General features: G+C 40.3%; 3 protein-coding genes across 4 annotated transcripts; 2 read left to right on the forward strand and 1 right to left on the reverse strand.

Annotated features, from left to right (window-relative positions):
* Positions 1–528: 528 nt before the first annotated feature.
* LOC309711696 (uncharacterized protein) lies at positions 529–7379 on the forward strand. Of its 2 annotated transcripts, XM_082542140.1 has the most exons (13): positions 529–697; positions 1694–1737; positions 1881–2441; positions 2979–3038; positions 3152–3204; positions 3289–3433; positions 3531–3871; positions 3968–4196; positions 4283–4397; positions 4571–4682; positions 6537–6648; positions 6920–7032; positions 7200–7379. In XM_082542140.1, exons 3-13 carry the CDS (start codon positions 1893–1895, stop codon positions 7267–7269), a joined length of 1899 nt encoding a protein of 632 aa, XP_082398266.1. In that variant the 5' UTR covers positions 529–697; positions 1694–1737; positions 1881–1892; the 3' UTR covers positions 7270–7379. The 2 variants fall into 2 exon arrangements, with proteins under 2 accessions (XP_082398266.1, XP_082398265.1); XM_082542139.1 differs by lacking the exon at positions 1694–1737.
* A 2471-nt stretch (positions 7380–9850) lies between these two features.
* On the forward strand, positions 9851–10958 carry ch25hl1.1 (cholesterol 25-hydroxylase like 1, tandem duplicate 1). Its single transcript, XM_082541833.1, has one exon. It carries the CDS (start codon positions 9877–9879, stop codon positions 10714–10716), a length of 840 nt encoding a protein of 279 aa, XP_082397959.1. The 5' UTR covers positions 9851–9876; the 3' UTR covers positions 10717–10958.
* A 4265-nt stretch (positions 10959–15223) lies between these two features.
* Positions 15224–21613, reverse strand: kti12 (KTI12 chromatin associated homolog). Its single transcript, XM_082539562.1, has 9 exons — positions 21373–21613; positions 19601–19652; positions 19440–19492; positions 19302–19357; positions 19138–19217; positions 18857–19016; positions 18018–18080; positions 16093–16163; positions 15224–15444 (listed from the first exon to the last, which is right to left on the reverse strand). Exons 1-9 carry the CDS (start codon positions 21521–21523, stop codon positions 15303–15305), a joined length of 828 nt encoding a protein of 275 aa, XP_082395688.1. The 5' UTR covers positions 21524–21613; the 3' UTR covers positions 15224–15302.
* Positions 21614–22612: the final 999 nt, after the last annotated feature.

The following is a 22612-nucleotide window of genomic DNA, read 5'->3' on the forward strand; positions in this document are numbered from 1 at the left end:
CAAAAGAGAATGGGAATTTTTTTTTTTAAATCTGAAAAACCATAGAAACAACTATCAGGTCTTTACAGGAAAATAAATATATTTAAAATTAAATACAAGGTCATACGTATTTAAAGCAGTTCATACTGTAGAAGGCAGAAGAGGAAGATAGCCTCACCACAAAGTCCATTTACTTATCAGATGCTTTCCTTCATAACAAAGGATGTTACCAGCGGATGATGTTTTCACTGTACAGCTGTTTTGGATTTCATTTTTAGCCACTCAGTTCAGGATTATCCATGCTAGCTTTGTTCTCCTGTGCTCAAAGGCTCCAGAACAGCTACTGACAATTTTTTTCAAGTTTATTTTTGTTTCCTTTGATTTTATTTAATTCGTTCTACCTAGAAATATTTTATTTACCGTCCCTGGCACCAGTTTTTATATGTGCATATTATTTTGGAGCCTATATGTATTATTCGAATACGTTTCGAGGAATAATAGTATTAAAAGCCTTTTTGTCGCATATTATGACGCATAACTCTTGCGCTGATGTTTTTACAGTCCACGGTTAAGACGTTTTATAGCACGTATCGCTGACCGTGCAGTCACCTGATATGTAGCAGCCTTAAACGGTTGTTTGAGGGTTTTTTTTTTAAGACTGGTACTTGTCGTTATCACGCTTGACAAGCTTTTACGAGAAACTCCGTGCATAAACGAGGTAATTTCGTCTTTTTAATTAACTCCTTTATAAAGTAAACATTAGCATGCGTACAGTCGTACGTAAAGTTTAGCTAACTTTGCTAGCTAAATCGTGAGCGTTTGAGTTTTGTATTATCTTCGATGTTGACTAGCTTTTTACTGCTAAGTTAGTAATTATGACAGAGAAATACTGCCCATATGCTATTTATGATATGATATGATATCGCATTAACGGTGGGTGATTTCTAGTTATAGCTGTAAGTGGTGGAGATGGTCAAAAGACACCGGTCAGGTCAAGTGTAACTAATTTCAGCAAAAGCATTTAACTTCGTTGTCATTCTTACGCTCACAGAAAAAATAAATAGGTCAAGTTGACATAAAACTGGTTAAAGTCCATCCCCTGACGCAGTTTGCGATTTACAAATGGACTGCGCATGCTCAGAACTCACCATAGCGTATATGAGCACGTCTTTCATGGCTTGAAAGAGTTTATTTTATTTAAACGAAAGGGCACTGATACTGTAGAATTTGGCAGTGTTCCAATACAAAGTAAAAATAGGCCGGTATCACAAATACTGATACCCATGAAGCCAGCTTATGAAGGGGAGAAACGTGTGTGGATTAATGAAGTTAATGCATATGCTTAATTTGAATGCTTTTTAATGACAAATAAAGATGGGATTTTTGCTTTCCACTGTCAGTTAACACAACAAAACACATTTCACAGCGTTTTGAAAAATTTTTTTTCTTTTGAGACCCGGAATGTAAACAAAGTTGCCCGGAAAGGACTTTGTGTCGACTTGTTTTGTTTTTAACGTGCTGTTTAAATAAAATAAAATAAAAAACCTTGAAAATTAACATAAAAGCGTTATTTTAGTCAGATATTTTCATATTTCATGTCTGAGATATTTCTTTCCGGTCAACTCAAGTAATTAACACGTTACAATAGGCCTAATATATTATTTGAATGTCAAAGTAACAATCATGATGACTATTCTCACTCGCATGACTGCAGGACAACAAATCACAGCATAGCAGGGACGAGGGTGCTTGAAAGGAGTGAGTGGTGTTTGCACAAACTATTGATATCAATCCACCCACCTGTAATTCACAGTACTGTATGATCTGTTTCTTGAATTTAATGAAGGCTTGTATTAGTAGAATAGGCCAAGCCTGTCTAAAACTTGTTTTTATTCATCCAGGTATTAATAGCAATGGTGAATAGTGAGGAAGAGAGGATGGAAGAAGGTGGTTTAGAGGGAGTAACTCCAGCACAGCAGCTGTGCCGCTTCTTTTCTCAAGGACGTCATTGCAACTTTGGGAAAAAGTGTAAATTTCTGCATGTAAGAGATGATGGCAAAGCTCATGGGAAGGAAACCGTCAGCACATCCTACCCAGCTGCATCAGTGGGCCACAGGCCATCACCTGTCCGCCGGCCATGCCGCTACTTCATCGCAGGACACTGCACCATGGAAGACAGATGTCGGTTCTGGCATCCACCACAGTTAGCCCTACTGGATGACCAGCCTGTTCCAGGCAATCAGACGAGAGCTGAACAGAGAATTCAACCAGTGCCTCACCCCAGCGTCCTTCAGGAGGTGAAGCTGAGTGACATGACAGAGGATATCGCCAAACAGCTACAAGACACAGAGATCGGTCAGCTGAAGAAGCGTTTTCCCAAAGATCAGCTGATTATTCAGGAACGTAGTGATGGGAAAGTTACTTATTACCGTGCAACTGTAGAGGCCACAGATCCAGACTGGGTAAACACTTCATTTGTTCTTCAAGAGCTTAGTGGGAAAACCCATATACACATCACTTCTCTTAATACAGTACAACTCTGTTTTAATTTGTAAGCAAGTTCTCTCCTTAATTGAGAGCAACACAGAAGACCAGTGATGTCACAGAGTAACAAATACTGAAGTTTGTTTCTATTCATAAGGCAATATGAAAGCTCACACAGTAAATTTTAATTCAGTTGGTAATTGGTGCAAGATAATTCAGGCCCAGTGTTAAACTGAAACACTAAGCTTGAATTGTTGTAATGCGAAAGAGTTAAAGATTTATTTATTTAAGCATGTATATAAATATTTACAGTTGTACTACTTTAAATTGTCTGTAAGCTACCAACTGCTGTAAGACCTAAAAGTCCAGTCTGATCATAATTTAGGCTACAATTCACAATTATTAATGAGCTAACTTTAATACTTTGGTAATATTATTAGGTTGAAAAAATGAACATAGCAGTTCATTGCAGTCTTACCTGGAAATTTATTCTGATGTTGCATTTTAACTTACAGCCTTTTGATCTGAAAGAAATTGACATCATGGTGAGCTTTCCAGACAATTACCCACAAGAGGTAAAGACCGCTGCTTCTTCTTAAACCACAGTTCCTCTAATATTCCACACTAAGAATGATTGTCATGGAAAGAACAGTTTGTCATCATTTTGATATTTATTTATTTTTCTTAGATTTTTACTTTGGATATACCCCTGGACCAGGATCTGCCTTCTGTAATGGCGAGGTAAACGCAGTTGTGGTTCATTTCTATGTGTTTATTGCATTGATAGCTGTTGCAGTCATCTCTACAAAATCTTTTGCTAAATAGGCATGTACAGCAAGCATCGTTGGAGTGGCTTCAAGCCAAGCATGCGACCAATCAGCTCATGGGAAAGGTAGAGCTGCTTTTCAGGCCTTTTCTTCGCTGGCTGGATCGCAGCTTGGAGAGGCTGTTTACTGAAGGAGCCCGGCAGGTGAGATTGAAGTCTAATCATTGTGTTTCAAGCTCAGTATATATATCAAAATGACCTGCAAGATCTCTTTCTCTCTTGCTCTTTTTTTTTTTTGCAGTTGAAAAAAGACATTGATTTAGAAAAAGCTGGACTGCAGTTTATACCCTATCAGGAGCTCCAGGTAACTGTGTCTGAAACATCTGAGCCTGCGTCTGATGCTGCTGCTGCAGACAGAGATGAGGATATTGAAATGACACAGGAGGAAGGGAAGTTGGTGCAGCAGGAGAATCTAGGTGGTGATGAAGGGACAGAGAAAGAGGAGACGAGTCATCTGGTGGAGAACATTAAGATCAGCGACCCTCGCCGAGGCACAGAGGTAAAGCTGCTGGGATTGATGCTGGGAGAGAACACCGCCACTGTAGTCGCCCCGCAAATTACTGTTTCTCTTCAGTGTAACAGGTAATGAAGATAAGAAAGCATCAGACACTGTTTTTTGTTTTGTTTTTTCAGAGTGAGAGCCCATCCACAGTTCTAACATTCTAACTCTGTTTACAGGTGTAAGGTGACTGCAGACCTGACACTCACTGGAAGGACCCCCTGCTCGGCTCAGTGTGAAAACTGTACCACAAGCATAAGTGCAGCATTCAGACCCTGCATGCTTCACCATTACAGTGATATCCTGGGTTACTTGGATCTCCAAAACACTACAGCTGTGGACCTAGTACTTCAGGAGTGTGAACTCACTGTGGGCTGCCTGAGCTGTTCCCAAGAGGGCCCAATGCAGGTGACGAAACATGTTATGCTTAACATACCAGAACAGCTGCGCTGTGAAATTTCATGCAACCGAAAACAAATGTTTTTTTCCATCAGAACCTTGCCTATGGACAAACAAAGGAGTTCAATTGTGAAAACTGCCACACCAAACTCAGCATCCTGGCTGAGAGCACTAAATTTCACTACATTCAGCCTCGCACCAATAAAACAGGTCAGAGCTCATCTACATATGACATCATTACAATATAAGGATATGTCAACAGTTTAAAAAACGAAAGCTACTCGATTAAGCATGAGCATTTATAGATACTGAAATAAACTTACGCCTCATCAGACCACAAGGGCTAAACTACTGTGTCTGTTTTGCTTTCTCATTTTGTGCAGGGTCAAGTGGTGTCAGTTACAAGACATTAAGAGATCCTGCTGTGCAAAAAGGGAAGCCACTGCCAGACAAAGGAACATGCAAACATTTCAAACAAAGCCACCGCTGGCTAAGGTATTGTCCCAGAGGTGGGACCAAGTCATTGTTTTGCAAGTCTCAAGTAAGTCTCAAGTCTTTATCCTCAAGTCTCAAGTAATGTCAGGCAAGTCAGAGTCGAGTCTCAAGTCACTGGTGTAAAAGTCCGAGTCAAGTCACAAGTCTGAAACTTTGAATTTCAAGTCCTTTCAAGTCTTTAAAAAAAAAAAAAACGAAAAAATAATGTTGCAGTTATGCTAAATGTAAATATTAGACCATGTAATTTTAAAATCTGTGTTTTTCTCAACACATGACAAAATAGTGAACTTAGAAAATATACACAAATTGTGAAATTGCACCTCTTTAAAATGCAGCTCAATTAAACCTAGCTCCAAGAATAATTTTCACCGACAGTTCTGAGATAAGCTGCATGTTATTCTTGGATGCGGTTGTAGGACCAGCTTTAAAATCGCATGACAAAAATATCATACACATTAAAAAAAACTGTATCACCAACGTAGCCTGGACAACATTTGCTAGTTAGATGAAGTCAGCTATCTCATCGTAGCATATTTATATGCATATTTATAATTATACGGTTCTTGGAGTGAGTGCATACACTCATGAAGTTTAGTAACTTCAGGTCACTGCAACAAGCCCAGGTACAGTTTACCGACGGATGGGTGCAGGACCTTGAAATGCACCGTGTAGAAAGTAAAGACCATCGTACCTATCATAAGTTTACCAGTCTCACAAATTGTCGTCATAAATACACATTCCTTAACCGTTTATTAATAGGACCTTTGAGCTCAACGGTAATTAATTAGTAGTGGAAATAATTTCTGGTAGCGTTACAGAAATGTAGCAGTGACAACAATATTGTATGCTGTAATCACCGCGCGGATAGGAGGCGGCTGGCTTGACCGCGGCTCACAAATGACGGCTCACTTTACCGCAGTCTGTAATCGCACTGGGCAATTAGTGATACAAAAAACCTGTTTTATCCTGTGAATAAAAGTATATGTTTTTGTCAATGTACCATAATAACAGAAGCGAAACGCAATATTGTGTCAGGACAATTCACTATTTATGCACAATAAATAAAGGAGCATAGCGCGACAATTTCTGTTCAGCGCCAGACTTGCTTGTAACCTATATCACTAATTATGTCATGAAAATGACGTATTAACTACTAAAAAACACTGACCTTCGTGTAAATGCTTGGAGCAGACTAACCTGTGAGCTGGAGTGTTCTGGGACGTTATATTTGGTCTTTGAATGGCTGCAATCCAGGCCATCCGTCGCGTCTTTGTTACTTCGGAAACATGGCTCGAACAATTTCTCTTCAACGACGTAATCCGATAACAACCGATCTCTTTACCCGTCGGCTTCCCGTGGCTGTCATGCGACCGGCTATTGCAGTTAATAATACAACGGCTTCTTGACATTTTTGTGTTTCTTTTTATCGCTGTTTAACTGATTTTAATTGAAAGCCTGCGTGCGCTAGTACCGCTTGCCACGAGTTCCCAGAATCCTTTGCGGTTCTACCCGTGAATGACGTCACATTTTCAATCTCTATATAATATGCATGTTAAATTTTATATTTGGGGTAAAATATCAAGTCTTTTCAAGTAAACCGGTTCAAGTCCAATTCAAGTCCCAAGTCAGTGGTGTAAAAGTCCAAGTCAAGTCACAAGTCTTAGAACATTTTTTCAAGTCAAGTCTAAAGTCATAAAATTAATGACTCGAGTCTGACTCGAGTCCAAGTCATGTGACTCGAGTCCACACCTCTGTATTGTCCTCCCTCTGACCTTTCTCTTTCTTATGTGTCTGTACAAGAGGTTTAATAAATGCACGTGGGAGTCGGTGAAAGATTTGTACCCATTTTTTCAGGTTTCCCTGCTGTGGTCGGACCTACCCCTGCGATGTGTGCCATGATGAGAACCAGGACCACCCCATGGAACTCGCCACGCGCATGATTTGTGGTTTCTGTGCTAAAGAACAGGTGGACTATAGATTTGAAATTTCATTAAATCTTACTTGTCAGTCTGTATATTAGTGTAAACCTTACAGTCTGCTCATTGAAAGTCTAATATAAAGTCTAATAACCAAGGTAAAGTATCAGTGCATGTATAACAGGAAAGGCTCTGTTTGAGTTGCAAATTAATTATTTTTCATTAAAAATGTATTTGCTTACATCTGGGAATATAAATGCATGGTAGATTACGGCTCTAAATGATAACAAAATGTCATCCAAACTGTGTTTGCTCTTGCAGCCATATGGCAATGGAAAGCCATGCGTCAGCTGTGGAGGCATGATGACGAGAGGCACGTACACCAGCCACTGGGAGGGAGGACAGGGGTGTAGAAACAAAGTCAAAATGAGCAGGTACTTAATTACATTAAGGTTCATATCCTGGGAACTAATAATTAAAATTTTATGGGATTAGTTTTTCTTTTTTATTTCTTTCTTTCTTTCTTTCTTTCTTTTTTTTTTTTTTTTTTTAAAAATCTCTGATTTTAAAAAATTAAGGTTTTATTCTCCTTTCTCTTCAGAAATGATCGACAGAAATATGGCAACTCCAACAAAACGGTTTCGAGGAAGGCAGCCGCTGAGAAGAAGTAGTTGGTGAAGAAGAGCCTCATTGCATTCTTTTATCACAAATCATTACGATACACAAATCATTATTTCAATGAAACTGTCCTTTTCCACAATAAATTCTGTGTTTGAGATCATTTGGTGTCAGAACCGTTAATATTATTACAATGTGGTATTTAAACTCTTAGATCAAATATGATTTCAGTTAGAGGACTTTGTGCTCCTTTAAGCCATAAGGTCAGTTTACAGAACATTAAATTACATTGAAGTGTCCTGGTATTGCAATATTATATTAGTTAGTGCAGTATTAAATGTTCCTTAAGATTAGAATCTTATTTTCAGAGGTCATCTGGCAAAGAAAGGGCAGCATTAGCAGGATTGACCCAGTGACTTAAAGTGTATGGAGGTCAGTTGGTCTCATTACACAGATTAAACACTAAACTTAACCTAGTTAGTCTAATCTAGCTGACCCTGTTGATCCTCTTGTAACAGCAATCTACAGCCAAAATGCACAGAGGACTGCAAAAGTCTCAAGTCATCCCACATTTTTTTTAAATTTGTACTTTCAAGGAGGCAGACTTTCTTGTAATTTTAAGGTGATATTGGGGAAACAGCTCTCCATACTTTGGACATTCCCCTCTTTTTCATTTAATTTCAGTCCCGTCCATTTACAGAGGAATACATTTTTGAGTTGTTAGTTTTAATTTTTTAAGCAATATTAATATCGACATATGAATCATTCAAATATATAAAAACTACCTTTAAGGGAATTAGATGTCTTTTGGAAAAAGTGTTAGGCACTTTGTTACTAGCAGCCTGTAGCAAAAAACATTTTTTTCTTCCAATTTATTAAATTGGCTCTACCAATAAAAGACAAAGATGACACAGCTAGGCATAAAATTGTATTTTTACACCAACATTGGCTATTAGCTGAAAACTTGACATAGGATCGCCATGGTGTGGAGTGTCTTTAAGCTCATCACCACTGCATGGGAGAGGCAAAAGACTGAGGTGTGGGAAAACTACACAAGAACTGGACTGAAAATCAGTGGCAACAGGTCTGATGGTGATTAATCAAACTTTGAAATCTTCGGTTCAAATTGTCTTTAATATGTATAAATGAGGACAGAAGAGTGGCGGTGAGTGTCTACAGCCGTCTGTAAAACACGGCGGAGGCTGTGTCCTGGTTTGCAGCTGTATTTCAGCCACTGGCGTTTAAGATCTTGTCGAAATTAATGAAATCGGATTTGGCTCCAGCATGCAACACCATCTGAAAAGAGTCCGAATGGCAACAACTTCATTGTTCAGGCAATGCAGTAAAAGCATACCTGGATAGAAAACTAGAATAAATATGATTAACTTTTAATCTCCTTAGGAGTGAACTCTGCTTTCCTTTATATGCTATATTTACATGTATGTTTACACATTTCTCAATTAATCGCTGCGCACAGATAACACTCCAGCTTTTCACTGAGCCATTAATGAGTGTAAGAGAGAAATATACAACGAACTAAACAAAAGAGAAATAAGTCCGTTTCCGAACATCAAGACAGCCAAAAAAAAATCCTTGAAATATTCCTACTGTGAGTCAAACACTTGCCTGATTTTTGTCTTCAGAATTCATTTTGTTAAACAAACAAACAAAAAACAATAGCACATCTGAAGAAAAAGAAAACTGATCTTTGAAAAGATCGATCCTAACCTGGCAGTCACTACGTCATCATTCACAAGCTTTGTGATCCTGTAAAACTCATTACAGAGTCGGACCATTTTCAAATTAACTCTCAATCTCGAAAGACGGACGCTGACCTGAGGAAATGTTACAGGCTTGACTCCTTCCCTGTCCAATTTGCAGATGTGGGTCAAAGAGCGCTTAAATCACCAAAAAGCGCCAAATGGCACTGGATGTACTGTTTGAATGAACCACCTGGGTGTGAGGAGGAAAACAGGAGACTTAGAATATTGCGCACATATTTATTTTGTTAAAAAGAAATTACATTACTTTATTCGCGTAAACGCTACGGTTATGTGTTTAAGGTTCAAGTCGACACCATAAATAATAATAATAATAATAATAATAATAATAATAATAATTTCATATACAGTAGAGTATATGGTGCATATATTTCATCAGACATGTTATTGTTGACCAGCATAATAGGATGATGCAAAGTGACCAATAAAGAGGTATACACAGCTTTAGTCATCTTTTTTTTAATGTATCAGCAACAGAAAGGCAGAAAAAAGCAGAGAAATACTCCGATATTCTGATTGTTTTCCTCTAAATGAGATGACACCACTATATGTTGTATTGTCAACAAAGAAAACAATCAGCTTATTGTGAGATGAGGAGATATTCTCCAAACTGGGACACCAAAAAGCTTGGAACATTTACAAAAAGCTGTTTTGCTTTCTTTTCTTGCATTCATTGAACCGTTGGTGTTCCCTTTGGCATTGACATGGCATTTTTTGTACATTAAGCTGCTGGGGGGGGGGGGGGGGGGGGGGGCGGGGCGAGGTGGTGGTGTGACTGCGAGCAAAGCCCCTCCAGTTAAACACCTCTATATAAGGCAGAACCTTGTCTTGGATCATAAGACTTGCATCACAAGCGGCCTTCATTGGTATCACACCAAGATGCTGAACATCGCTGAACCTTACCTGCAGTTCTTGCCTTGCAGGAGCTCAGACCCTCTTCTGCAGCCATTCTGGGATTATTTACTTTTTCACTATATGCCTCTCATCTCATCCCCATTTTTCCCCGTCCTACTCGCCTTTTCTAGCTATTTTTTCTTCAGCTTACCTTTTTCTGTGCTGGACCTCTTGGGAGAAAAGGTGCCTTTATTCCATCAGTACAAGATCCAACCAAACAGGAAGCCAACTTTGAAAATGATGGGTGACAACTTCATGGTCACTTTTTATAACCACATCTTCTTTGTTTTACCAGCTGTAATAATCAGTATTTTCATTATGCCTGCACCACCACTGCCACGAGATGCTCCCACAGTATATGAACTGTTTATTGATATGCTGGCTGTACTGCTCCTCTTTGACACTCAGTACTTTATTTGGCATTTCATGCATCATAAGCATCCTCAGCTTTACCGCTGGATCCATGCAGTCCACCATGAATACATAGCACCTTTCTCATGGTCAAGTGAGCGGCTCAGCATCCCAGAGCTGATGACGGTGGGATTCTGGAGCAATTGTGATCCAATTCTTCTAAACTGTCACCCGCTGACCACATGGTGCATTACAGTTTTTAGCATCTGGATGTCTGTTGAAGACCACATAGGCTATGACTTGCCGTGGACCTTGAACCACCTGGTGCCTTTGGGGCTGCTGGGTGGAGCACCAGCTCATGACATGCACCACCAGAGGCCGAGCACCAACTATGCTCCTTTCTTCAGCCACTGGGACAGAATTTTTGGCACTGCTGCCCCTTTGAAGAAAAAAAATGAACTGAAAAGCAAATAAGAACTGTTCTGTCAATAAAGCCTGTTTTTTTATGTGGCATTGTTAGCACTGCAACACTCTTTTAATGCCCAATCCTTTAATTACTGCTTTCTCTATGTGGGGCCCTTGCTGTCTCCGCACTCTTTGGCAGTGTATATATATAAATATCTAAATATATATGTGTGTGTATATTCTCAATGAACCGTGTTAAATGAATTTGTTGAATTTTTGAATTCAATAAAAAACATTTTATTTACAAAGAATCTGACTCTTTTGTTTCATTCATTATTAAATGGAATAAAAAGTAAATAAAAGCTGGCATATAATCACTCATTCAATACTGTGGTGAAGCTCCAGTAATCACTTATAATTGCAAGAAACTTCCTGTAGGGAGGGGTCTGGGTTTTCTGGTAATCGTCTTACATAATTTAAAACCTTTGAAAGAGCCTTACTCAGCCTTCCAAACTTCACAAGGGAAAACAGAGTTCATAAACAAGAAATGTACTGTTTGTCAAACTAGTCACGCTGAGTTAAAGACATAAAAAAGAAAGAAAGAAAAAAACATGACTGAGGGAATTCAGGCTAATCCATCCCTGAAAGCGCAGAGCTCTAACTCCTTAAAGGTATATTGATTTGAATATGCCAGTAATTTTAAGTCATTAAAAAAAGGAAAAGGACTCCTGCATTCCTTTTGTGGAACTTTGTGGAAAAAATCATTGACGTGTTCTTCTAGGGATCGCCAAACTGGATAATCTTCCTCCATCTCCCTCCTGTGTCACACCCCATACCATAGGGAGGGGGCTGTAGCTCAGATGGCAGAGCAGGTCAGCCACTAATCAGAAGGTCAGTGGTTTGATCTCAGGCTGCCTCCTGGCTGCATGCCAGATATCCTTGGGCAAGATAATAACCCCATGTTTGCCTACTGGTGGTGGTCAGAGGGGCCGGCGGCACCAGTGTTTGGCTGCCTCGCCTCTGTCAGTGTAACTGTGGCTACAATGTAGCTTGCCGTGTGTGAATGACTGAATGTAGTGTAAAGCGCTTTGGGGTCCTTAGGGACTAAGTAAAGCGCTAAACAAATGCGAGCCATTTACCATCCCATCATTCATAAATCTTCTCTGATCTCTTCCTCTTACCTTACTGCTCCATATTCAACACCCTTTGTCCAATCTATACACTATACCAATCTATAAGGGCTTGTCTCTCTTTGTCTCCAGACTACTCATTTCTAATCTTGTCCATCTCAGTCACTCCCAGTGAATATTTTCAGCTCTGCCATCTCTAGCTCATCCTCCTTTTTGTTAGTGACACCTTACATCATAGCAGGTCTCACTACCACCTTGTAAACAATGCCTTTCACTCTTGCTGTTACCCGTCTGTCATGAATCATCCTTGACAGTCACCCCCATCCACTCTACCCTGCCTGCTCTATAGTAAGCGGTTTCCACATTAATAAAATAGACTTTCTGGCAGATCAGTTCTTTCTCATCATGCCTTGTTTAACTCTTGCCTGTCCCTCATACATAAAGCATTTTAAGTAGGCTTTCACTGGTATAGAAATACTGGTCAGGTTATGTGATCTAAACCTTCCCTTTCAGCCTTCTTGCTAGCCCTCTGTTAGAGATCACCCCTAACACTTATCTCCACCTGCTCCACCCTGCCCACACTCTCTTCTTCACCTCTTTTGCTTTGGATGTTTCCCCCATTTACTTCTACTGACCTTCATTCCTCCTCTCTCCATAGCATACCTCCACCTCTTCACAGTCTCTTCCACCCTTTCCCTACTTATACTACAAATCACAATGCTGTCTGCAAACACGATAGTCCTGAGACTCCTGAGTGACCTCATCTGCCAGCCTGTTCATTAATATTGCAAAGAAGAGGGCATCAGATTCCTGATGTATCTCACCCCCATCTTTCACTCCTATTTGCAGTTATTTGTAAAAATGTTTGGAATCGTATGATTTTCGTTCCACTTCTCACGTGTACACCACTTTGTATTGGTCTTTCACGTGGAATTCAAATTAAAATTGATTCATGTTTGTGGCTGTAATGTCACAAAATGTAGAAAAGTTCAAGGGGGCCGAATACTTTTGCAAGCCACGATATATCTTGTAAGATAAGATAAGATAAGATAAGATAACCTTTATTAGTCCCACACGTGGGAAATTTGTTTTGTCACAGCAGGACAGTGCAAAAGTTATGAGGCAAAAATTAGAATACAATAAGAATAAATACAGTACACAACTGTACAGAATAGAATAAAATAAAATAAAATACTATATACAGTAGAATAAAATAAAATAAATATACAATAAGATAAAAATAGAATACAAATACAAATACTATATACAACTGAGTAAAAATACAACGATGACAGAAAGGATTATTGCACTTAGTATTATTGCATATGTATGGATGTGTGTGCTTGATCAGTTAAAGTCTTTATTATGGAGTCTGACAGCAGTGGGGAGGAAAGACCTGCGAAATCTCTCCGTCCCACACCGTGGGTGCCGCAGTCTCCCACTGAAGGAGCTGCTCAGTGCTGTCACAGTCTGCTGCATGGGGTGGGAGATGTTGTCCATCAGGGATGACAGCTTAGCCGCCGTTCTCCTGTCACTCACCACCTCCACTGGGTCCAGAGGGCATCCTAGAACAGAGCTGGCCCTTCGGATCACCCTGTTCAGTCTCTTCCTGTCCCCAGCAGAGATGCTGCCGCCCCAGCAGACCACGCCATAAAAGATAGCAGAAGCCACAACAGAGTCATAGAATTTCTTCAGGAGTGGGCCCTCCACTCCAAACGACCTGAGTCTCCGCAGCAGGTACAGCCTGCTCTGCCCTTTCCTGTAGAGGGCGTCTGAGTTATGAGTCCAGTCCAGTCTATTGTTTAGATGAACACCAAGGTACCTGTAGCTGTCCACAGCCTCAATGTCCATACCTTGGATGTTCAGTGGTTGCAGTGGAGAATGCTTGTGCCTGCGGAAGTCTACCACCAGTTCCTTGGTTTTACTGGCGTTGATCTGGAGGTAGTTCAGCTGGCACCAGTCCACAAAGTCTTGGGTCAGACCTCTGTACTCCTTGTCGTCCCCATCAGTGATGAGGCCGACTATTGCAGAGTCATCAGAGTACTTCTGCAGGAAGCACTGGGTGGAATTGTGGGAGAAGTCTGCAGTGTAGATGGTGAAGAGGAACGGAGCCAGAACCGTTCCCTGTGGGGCCCCCGTACTGCAGACGACCCTGTCCGACACACAGCCCTGAGTCCTCACATACTGTGGTCGGTCGGTGAGGTAGTCCAGGATCCAGGTAGTGAGGTGATGGTCCACTCCAGAGTTCACCAGCTTGTCCTTTAGAACCGAGGGAAGAATGGTGTTGAAGGCACTGGAGAAATCAAAGAACATGATTCTCACAGTGCTTCCAGCGGTCTCCAGGTGAGCGAGGGAACGATGTAGGAGGTGAATGACGGCATCATCCGCTCCAATGCCAGGCTGGTAGGCAAACTGAAGTGGGTCCAGTGATGAGCTTATTAGGCGCCGAAGCTGAGCCAGGACCAACCGCTCCAGGGTCTTCATCAGGTGGGATGTCAGAGCCACCGGCCTGTAGCTGTTGAGGTCCTTGGGGCGTGAAGTCTTTGGCACTGGTACAACACAGGAGGTTTTCCAGAGCTGTGGGACTCTTCCCAACCTCAGGCTCAGGTTGAAGAGGTGCTCCATCACCCCACACAGTTGGTCCGCGCAGGACCTGACGACCCTCGAGCTGATGCCACCTGGACCCGCTGCCTTCTTGCCATTAATCCTCCTCAGTTCCCTCCTAACCTGGGTGGTTGAGAGAGACAGGCTGGAGCCTTGTGTTGAGTGTGTATTGGATGCTGTTGTTGGGGGTGGGGGGGAGTGAGCAGGGTGAATAGAGGAGGTGTGAAGTGTCTGACTTATTTGAGCTACCCTACTAAGTCCAGATGTACTAAATAGAGGACATCATGTGCTTTCTCATGTGCTTGGGTGGCCTCTTTGAGTTTCAAAGAGGAAGAAAATCAAACAAAAAAGTTCAATAGTTAGATTCTCTTTTCCTTAGTTCTCTGGAGGATATGCTGTCTCTAGGCCCACAAAGACACAGTGCCAACTCCTTAACTTCTTTATACTTCTCTGTTAAAACTCCTAAAGAAAACATGGCATCTCTAGTCCTCTTTCTCAGCATGAAGCCATACTGCTGCTCACTGATTACTTAAACTAGCTTCAACTCTTTTCCATAGCTTCATAATGTGGCTTATTCCTCTGTAGTTACTACACATGACCCTTGCTCTTAAAAACTGGCGCAAGATACCTAGTCCAAGTAGGTGAAATGCAAAATAGGTTCATTTTTAAGTCCAGGTAGGTCAAGAAAATAAATTCTTGATCTGCTTGGACTAACATTGAAGCTATTTGGGGTTTTGCCAAGACTGAGCAAATCCCATATGGTGAGGAAGGCCAAAAAGGTCCTAGAAAGTACACAAATTTAAAAATATAACCAAGAACAGCAAAAACAGGATGTTTTTGTTAAATACATTTATTTGTCACGGAACAACTGCAACCCCCGCCCCCCCCAAAAAAACAAAAAACCCCAAACACTACACACTGTCAGTGCAGACTCTTATTTAAATACTGAACAAACATATTAGCAATTTGTCCCGTGTTTTCTGTCGGGTGCAGCTTGGTGTAGCTGATGAACTGGCGCCGTAATTTCCGCAGCTCTGCCATGTTGACATTTCTGGTGAGCTCAATGTTTAACAGCGAGTTAAGGAACAAGAAAAATACCACAGGTAGAACCTAACAGAAGCCCAAATTATCTCCAAGCCCCAGTATTGCATTTAAACCTTTGAGCAGGACAACAGGACGAAATAACCTGTACTGAATGTTGCTGGCATCATTTCAAATTCAGATTATGCCCATTTTATTAAAGGTTGGCCAGAACAGAAGATGATGTGCTTTTAAGTTATGCTGTGCTTGGACCAACATCTTCAAAGAAGAAAATCAAAGTGGCTGGTTCTGAGAAGGTGCTTCACAGTCCTGCAACCAATGAAAATCCACAAATATAATTTGGTTTCTCCCCACCACACATCCCACAGCATGCAATTACAGACAAGACCTTTAACATTGCTTAGTAGATCCACCTTTCTTTTAAGTCATGTGATGGCCACACATTCCTCCACCTCCTCATCTAATGCTTTCAGATAGAACAGTGTTGTCCCCCCCGCTATTGAGGGGAGGTGATTAACCCCGGGAGGTAAACGAAAATTAGCATTTCACACAGTCATTAAATATGACAGACGGAACACGGAACTACAAAAATCTGTTTAATGTGAAAATATTAATCAAAATTGTGTGTTCAAAATAACTGGGCACACGCAAGTTGTGTTTAAAAAAGGATATCTTTTCCGAAGCTCCTGGAACTGCGATAAGATCCCCGGGAACGCTCGTCTTCTGGGCGTTAAAAATCGCCTGAAAACATTTAATTACATTTATCAAACACACATATAAAAATGAATTTTTAAAAAAGGGATCTCTACAAAGAGTATAAGGAACAATGAATCAGAATTAGAGAAGTATTTACTCCTCTTAATTTATTTTGCTGGAAACTTTTGCAGATATTGTGCAACAGAACGTCGTGATCTGTGTGAAATCGCAAAAAGAAGGAAGTGCAACATGTGGCGTGCTAACAAATACATGAGCTCAAAACAAAGACAAAGAGGAGGTTATTTTTTATTATTGATTTTTTTTGCTGATTTATATGTTTTTACTCTGTTGCCTTGTTTTGGTAATCATGCCATGCTCATGTCATGAATGGCAGACAGAAATTCCCACACTTACAACGTGCAGGGGTGCATTCATTTTTTATTAAACGTTGGACAGTCAGCAGTTAACAGCTAAAGCTGTCGATTGTTTTTATAATCCTTTCAACACTTTGGATTTTAGCATTGAGATCCAGGAATTTCACACAGCCACAGTCAGTACTTTAACATTGATCGCAGGATGTAGATTTTCACTCCATGACTGTGAAAAAATCTCACTGACCTAATAATATTTGTGGGCATTTACTCAAATCTTGAGCTCAACATCTGAGTCCTGTGATTTTATTGTGTTTTAAACAAATCTTTATAAACAGCAAGTACCCATTCATATAGTTTAGATGCCTAATGCCAAATGTAGTTATCCCCAAACTTTTAACGACTTTAGACCGGTTCCCCTCAAATCAGTTGTAGTGTAAATATTTGGAAACAATGGTGAAATCAGAGATTTTAAGGCCCACTGAGCATGTGCTTGACCCCATTCACTTTACCTCATGCTAAACTGATGTTACTCATGCTGAAAACCAGTTCAACGTGATTGACAAAAGTGAATAAAATGAGGCAAGCAAAAAATATGATCACTGATTTTAGATGCACTCATAAACACAATGTCACATCTATTAAGGGTCAGACTGTTGAAGTTCAGTGTTATGAATGTCTTTGAAGCTGTGTGCACCAGCGAGTCTCCCGTTTGAGAAGGCTTTCTGGTTTCCACATTGATAAAACTGCGATGGGTTTATTTTATCGTTCTTTTGTTTAATCCGATTTATCTCTTTCTTTGGGCTTGTGGTCTGGATACTTATCTGTAAACGAATCGAACTGTTCAGTCATCTAACAGGCTGACTGGTGAACCACAGCTGAACTTAGAGCCCCTGCACCTAGGAAGCCTGCAGCGGTTGGCTGGTTCACTTTTTCTTGACGACTCACACCCTTTGCAAGGTGAATGTAATAGACCGACAAGGTTTAATTAACAGCTTTGTTCGAGCAGTCATTACTTCACAGGAACAGCTATGTCACTTTCAAGGGCTACGTGATAACCAAAATTAATTAGAATTAGCTGTTATTTAATTTCATATTTTGCACTATGCGCATTTGTTGTCCATTTGCATGTGTTTGCATGTGAGGATGGATGACTCACGACTGCAGAACAGTAACCTGTACCTGAACCTGAACCGGGCTATTATTGTGTGCCAAGATAAATACCTCATCAGCGCTTCACTCATAATTGCATCTTGGCTGGTGATGTAACGTATAAAGCTGTAAATACATGTAATACCTTCTGAGTCATAGAACAAAGTCTACATTATGCAGAGGAATGTTGATACCCCAACAAAGGATTTGTAAACATTTTTCTGAAAAAGACTCTTCTGTCATATTTCACTTAGAATATGACATAACTCAAAAAGCAGTCCAGCTCAGTGAAAAAAATATCATGGGAAACTACCTGAATGACCAGTAAATGATGTGAAACTAGAAAAAACAAACAAACAAACAAAAAAAAACATACCATCAAGACATCTTGAGTGATCTTGTCCAACTCGTATAAAAAGTTTGCTGATGACAGTGGTTGCTACAGAGAAGAAAAGAAAATAGGTTTCCTTCACAATCAGACAAAAAAAAAACAAAACACATGCATGCAGTAAATATTGTAGATTTCCAGACTGATTGTAACTAGTGTCTCTTAGGCTATGTCCACACTAATGTGCTTTCGTTTGAAAATGCATCGTTTTCTCTCCGTTTTGGCCTCCCGTCCACACTGAGTCTCGAAAATGCATACATTTGAAAACGGTGCTGTCGCGTCGCAGTGTGGACAGCGAAAACGGAGCCATTTGGAAAACGATGACACATTTTAGTCATGTGATGCAGTCAAGTGACCAATTAAACTAAGTTAGCGGGGGGCATTATACAGCGGTTGCTTTGTTTGCTCTCAATTTTGACAGCCCTATTAAAGATTACTATCAGTTTGCACATGCTTCAGACAGCTTTTCTTCAAATTCTTTAATTCTCACTCGCTTTTGCAACTTTGTACTTTTGTGTTACCCTCAGCAACAACTCCACCTCATTGTTAGTCCGTTTAAAAAACTCGGTGCTTCTCCTCGACATTTTGCCGCGACGTTTCAAGGAGCCGGAAAGTAAATAAACGGCAGACAGAAATGAGGCAAGTCGAATTGTCTTTTGTTTCAAGCATGCGCAGTACTGGAACGTAAGCGTTTTCGGGCCGTTTCAACGTGGACGGACAACTCTGTGAAAATGACTGAAAGCGAAAGTGTGGATGCGGAGCATTTTCAGACGAAAACGCCGTTTTCAAATCTATCCGGGCTAGTGTGGACGTAGCCTTAGACTTACACTCTGAGTAGACTGGTTCGGTGGGGGTGCTTTTCTTTTGAAAAGCGCATCAGAAATGGCTTCAACTGGAAGTGTGTCATCTTTCAGAATAGTGAAGAGAGGGCTGTCCCATCGGTTTCTGGAATCCGGAGCTTCAAATCGCTGAACTAATGCGTCAAAGCTTCAAAACACCAAATGCATGTGAGACAGTTTGCAAAAAAAATAAAAATAAAAACAAAAAAGACATGCAACAGTGCAGGTAAGGTAAGAGTCGTGCTCTCATACTGAGGCTTCTCACTCACATGTCCTGATTGTACTCATCAGCAGCATCTCTGTTTGTGTTCCATAATGAGCTCTCTTCATGGGACGTCAAACTGTAGACCTTAACAAAGAAAACCCGCAAACATACCACGATTGCATATGAAGGTAACATTTTTTCAAAATGTATGTTTAATTGTCTACTTACCAAGCAGTGTGGAGTCTGTGCATGTTTGATGAGGCAGAACAGTTCATAGCGGTAGCCTGTAACATATTTAAATTTTAAACTACAAATCACAATATTTAATGTAACTGTGACAATTACAGAATAAGTAGTAAGACTTACCTTTTATGTAATTTAATGAGTCTAGAATAACAATGTCATCCTTGTTGACTTTCCTAAAAAAAAAACAAAAAACCCCAGAAAAACCAAAAAAAGAATTAGCATTAAAATATGTGTGGGTTTTGTGCAACATCAGCTCCTACAACAGATTTTTAAACACTCACCTCTCCACTTCAGCTTTCAGAGACGCTCTGACAGTTTTCTCCTTTTGGGAATCTGAAACATTTCCAGTAAAATTAAGTAAATGCAGAAGTCTGCCCAGTTGAAGCAAACAGTCTCCTTAGTCATGTTAACAATTACGGAAATAATAAAGAACTAAAATTTTGAAAAACAAAATGTTTAATTCTAAAAGCATAATAGCAATGTAACAGTAACACAGTTAAAATGATCAGGTCCAAGTGATGTGCCATGTCATATCACCCACAATAATAATATGAATATCAAAGTATCATATTATTATGTAGTTGCTATAGCAACATCCTGCTTAAATTCCCTAATGCACACAACGAGACAAGCCCAGGCATTTGTGAGAGCAAGAGCCTCTGATGGTCATTTGGTAGCTAAAAAGGGAGTTGAGTCAACAACTTTCAGCAAAGCAGTGTACTTTTCAAAATATCCAAGAAAACTGTTGTCACTAACTGTGGACACAAACTTGCAGCTTGAAGCAAAAAACCCAGGTTTTTTTTTTTTGTTTTTTTTTTTACCACCAGTCTATAAAGGAGGAGATACAATCAGCTGGTTATGTTAGACCCAGAAGTAAATAAAATGACTTCACTGAGCATGGCCGGCTGCACGCGTTATTGTTAAACTAAAGTATTAAGCAACTACTTTATACTTAAAATTTGCAGGGAAAACACTACCCAGGCTTATGACTTATGCTGTGTCACTGTATCTGTTGCTGTGTTATTACTTTTGCACAATAATGCTGCTGCCATTGTACCATTGCTCTTCAAATTAGGAAGTGTGTCATCAATAACAGCAGCTCATTGGAGAAGGAGAATTGAAACTGCCCTTCAGTTACTCATTTAGGAATCCTGCTGCTGCAAACGTCGATAAAATGTCGCTTCCCCCCCCCCTACATCATAATAAATCTCATAATCGCAAGTGTTTTTTGAAATGTCATGATATATTTCCCATTCCTAGTACCATACTACTCTATTACTAGCAGTTTCCGCTTACATGTGATTTCAGGGGTTTGTAAAAGTAGAATGGGCGCTATCAGGCAACTCTGCTGTGGAACCAGCTCCCAGTTTGGCTTACAGGACACTCTCTCTACTTTTCAAATTAGCCTGAAAACTTCCACTTATGACAAATCCTATAGTCAGGCTTGGATCCAATCTCTTAGGAATATAGCTGCTGCTGAGGGATTTTCTACTATGCAGTAAGCACATCGACTTGATGCCCCTTTCACTCCCTATGCATTTATATGCTACTACAGCATGAAATTAACTTTTGTTCTATTTGTTGCTAATAGTCTCCTTTCTTTCCTCTAGCCTCCAACCAATCATCCTCGATGGTTGCCCCTTCTTTAACTGGTTTTGTAGGGTCTCTTACTGTTAAAGAGCAATCCTTCTTCCCCACCTTCGCCAGGTGCCTGTTCATAAGAGATTACTGGACTGTCTCTACTACTAACTACTACTGCTGCTAACGCTAAATAAGTAAAATTAATTGAATAGTAGCGCTCATAAAGCAGGCGAACACAGTTGTAATTGTCATGAACTTTAAAGCCGCCCCAAGCATCGATAAGCGCAAACGCTGAATAAGCACTCCTGCCTCTGTTGTTTATTCCCCCGGCTAAGCTTCGTGTAAGGCCGGTGATGTTACCTCAGTATTATGTGGCTAATAACATACAAAAATATGCCAAGTAAGACTGAAAGCCCTGGAAGCTGAAAAGCTTTAAGAAGCACACTAATGAAGGCGTGCTAAGCTTACTTGCCTGCGTAAACAGTGTTTTTCTCAACGCCCAGGCTTCCGTCTCCAACAATATGAACCTTTCTTTCTGTGCTTTCTTCAAAATACACCTTCAGCTCTTCTGCCCTTCGTGACTTACCACTACAGGGATAACCACACATCACTATTAGGGGCATAACTGGGGCTAGTTGCCACTCAAACTACCCTGGGATGTGATAAAAAGCACGTTGCCACTTTCACCCGGATATGTTAACTAAAAGCGGTTTTTCCCCTTACCGACCGGCAGGGGGCGCCAGAAACTTGATTATCTGAAGGTACTGTGTGTGTGCGAATGTGACTTGAACATAGATGAAAACACAGACTTCCAATACATTCTCTGCGCTTTTAATAAAGTCATAGACAATATAAAGTAAAACAACAGAAGTGTTTCTCACTTGCCAACATATACGTGTTATGTTAGACAAAAAACAAAACATAATTTAGCTGATTTTCACAAGAGCAGAAACCCTCTTCATCAGCAGGATGTCACGCAACAACTGATCGAACTGGATGTCCTTCTTCTCTAAATGCATGAGAAAAACACAGAAAGCTGTACAATGGAAGGATTAACAGCGGTATTAGACTGAGTAATAATACATAACTCACCTGTCTAGTGCCTGCTCTCCTTGTGTTTGTTGGGCAGTTTTCAGAATATGGATGAGGAGCGCCTGCAGGTCTTCCACTCCGTGCAGAGGTCTCACATCTCTGCCTTCAGCTGTATCTTTTATATTCTCAAAGGCAGAATTCACAAAGGAACTATCCACAATGCTCTTCTTGCCCATGAAATGTCCTTATTAAATGAAACATGCAAACTCTCTGTAAATATTGCATTTTCAAACAGAACAAAGAAACAATCATTCAGCAGTGTAATTTTTAACTTACCCGTTGCCCACAGATTCCCCCTGGGATTCACCTTGAGCTTTGAAACTTTATTTCTCAGCTCAGTCAAATCAAGAGTCATTGAAGTTGTCAAAGCAATGTATGAGATAAGGATGAAAGAAGACAGGAGTCCTCCCCTGCACATCTTTGTCACAGTGCCTTTCATTTCTCAGATGTGCTTCCAATTAATTTGGAGCTGGTCAATTAAAAGAAATCTCTTCTGTTACTTTGGGTACAGGCAGTTATACTGAGACAGGATCGGCTTAATATTCTAATGGGATGAAGTCATCCATCTGTGGTTGTTGCTTATTGGATGCATGATGCACATTAGAGTGCCTTGTGCCTTT

This window comes from Aulonocara stuartgranti (genome assembly GCF_965226115.1).
Source record: "Aulonocara stuartgranti genome assembly, chromosome: 7".
NCBI lineage: Eukaryota > Metazoa > Chordata > Actinopteri > Cichliformes > Cichlidae > Aulonocara > Aulonocara stuartgranti.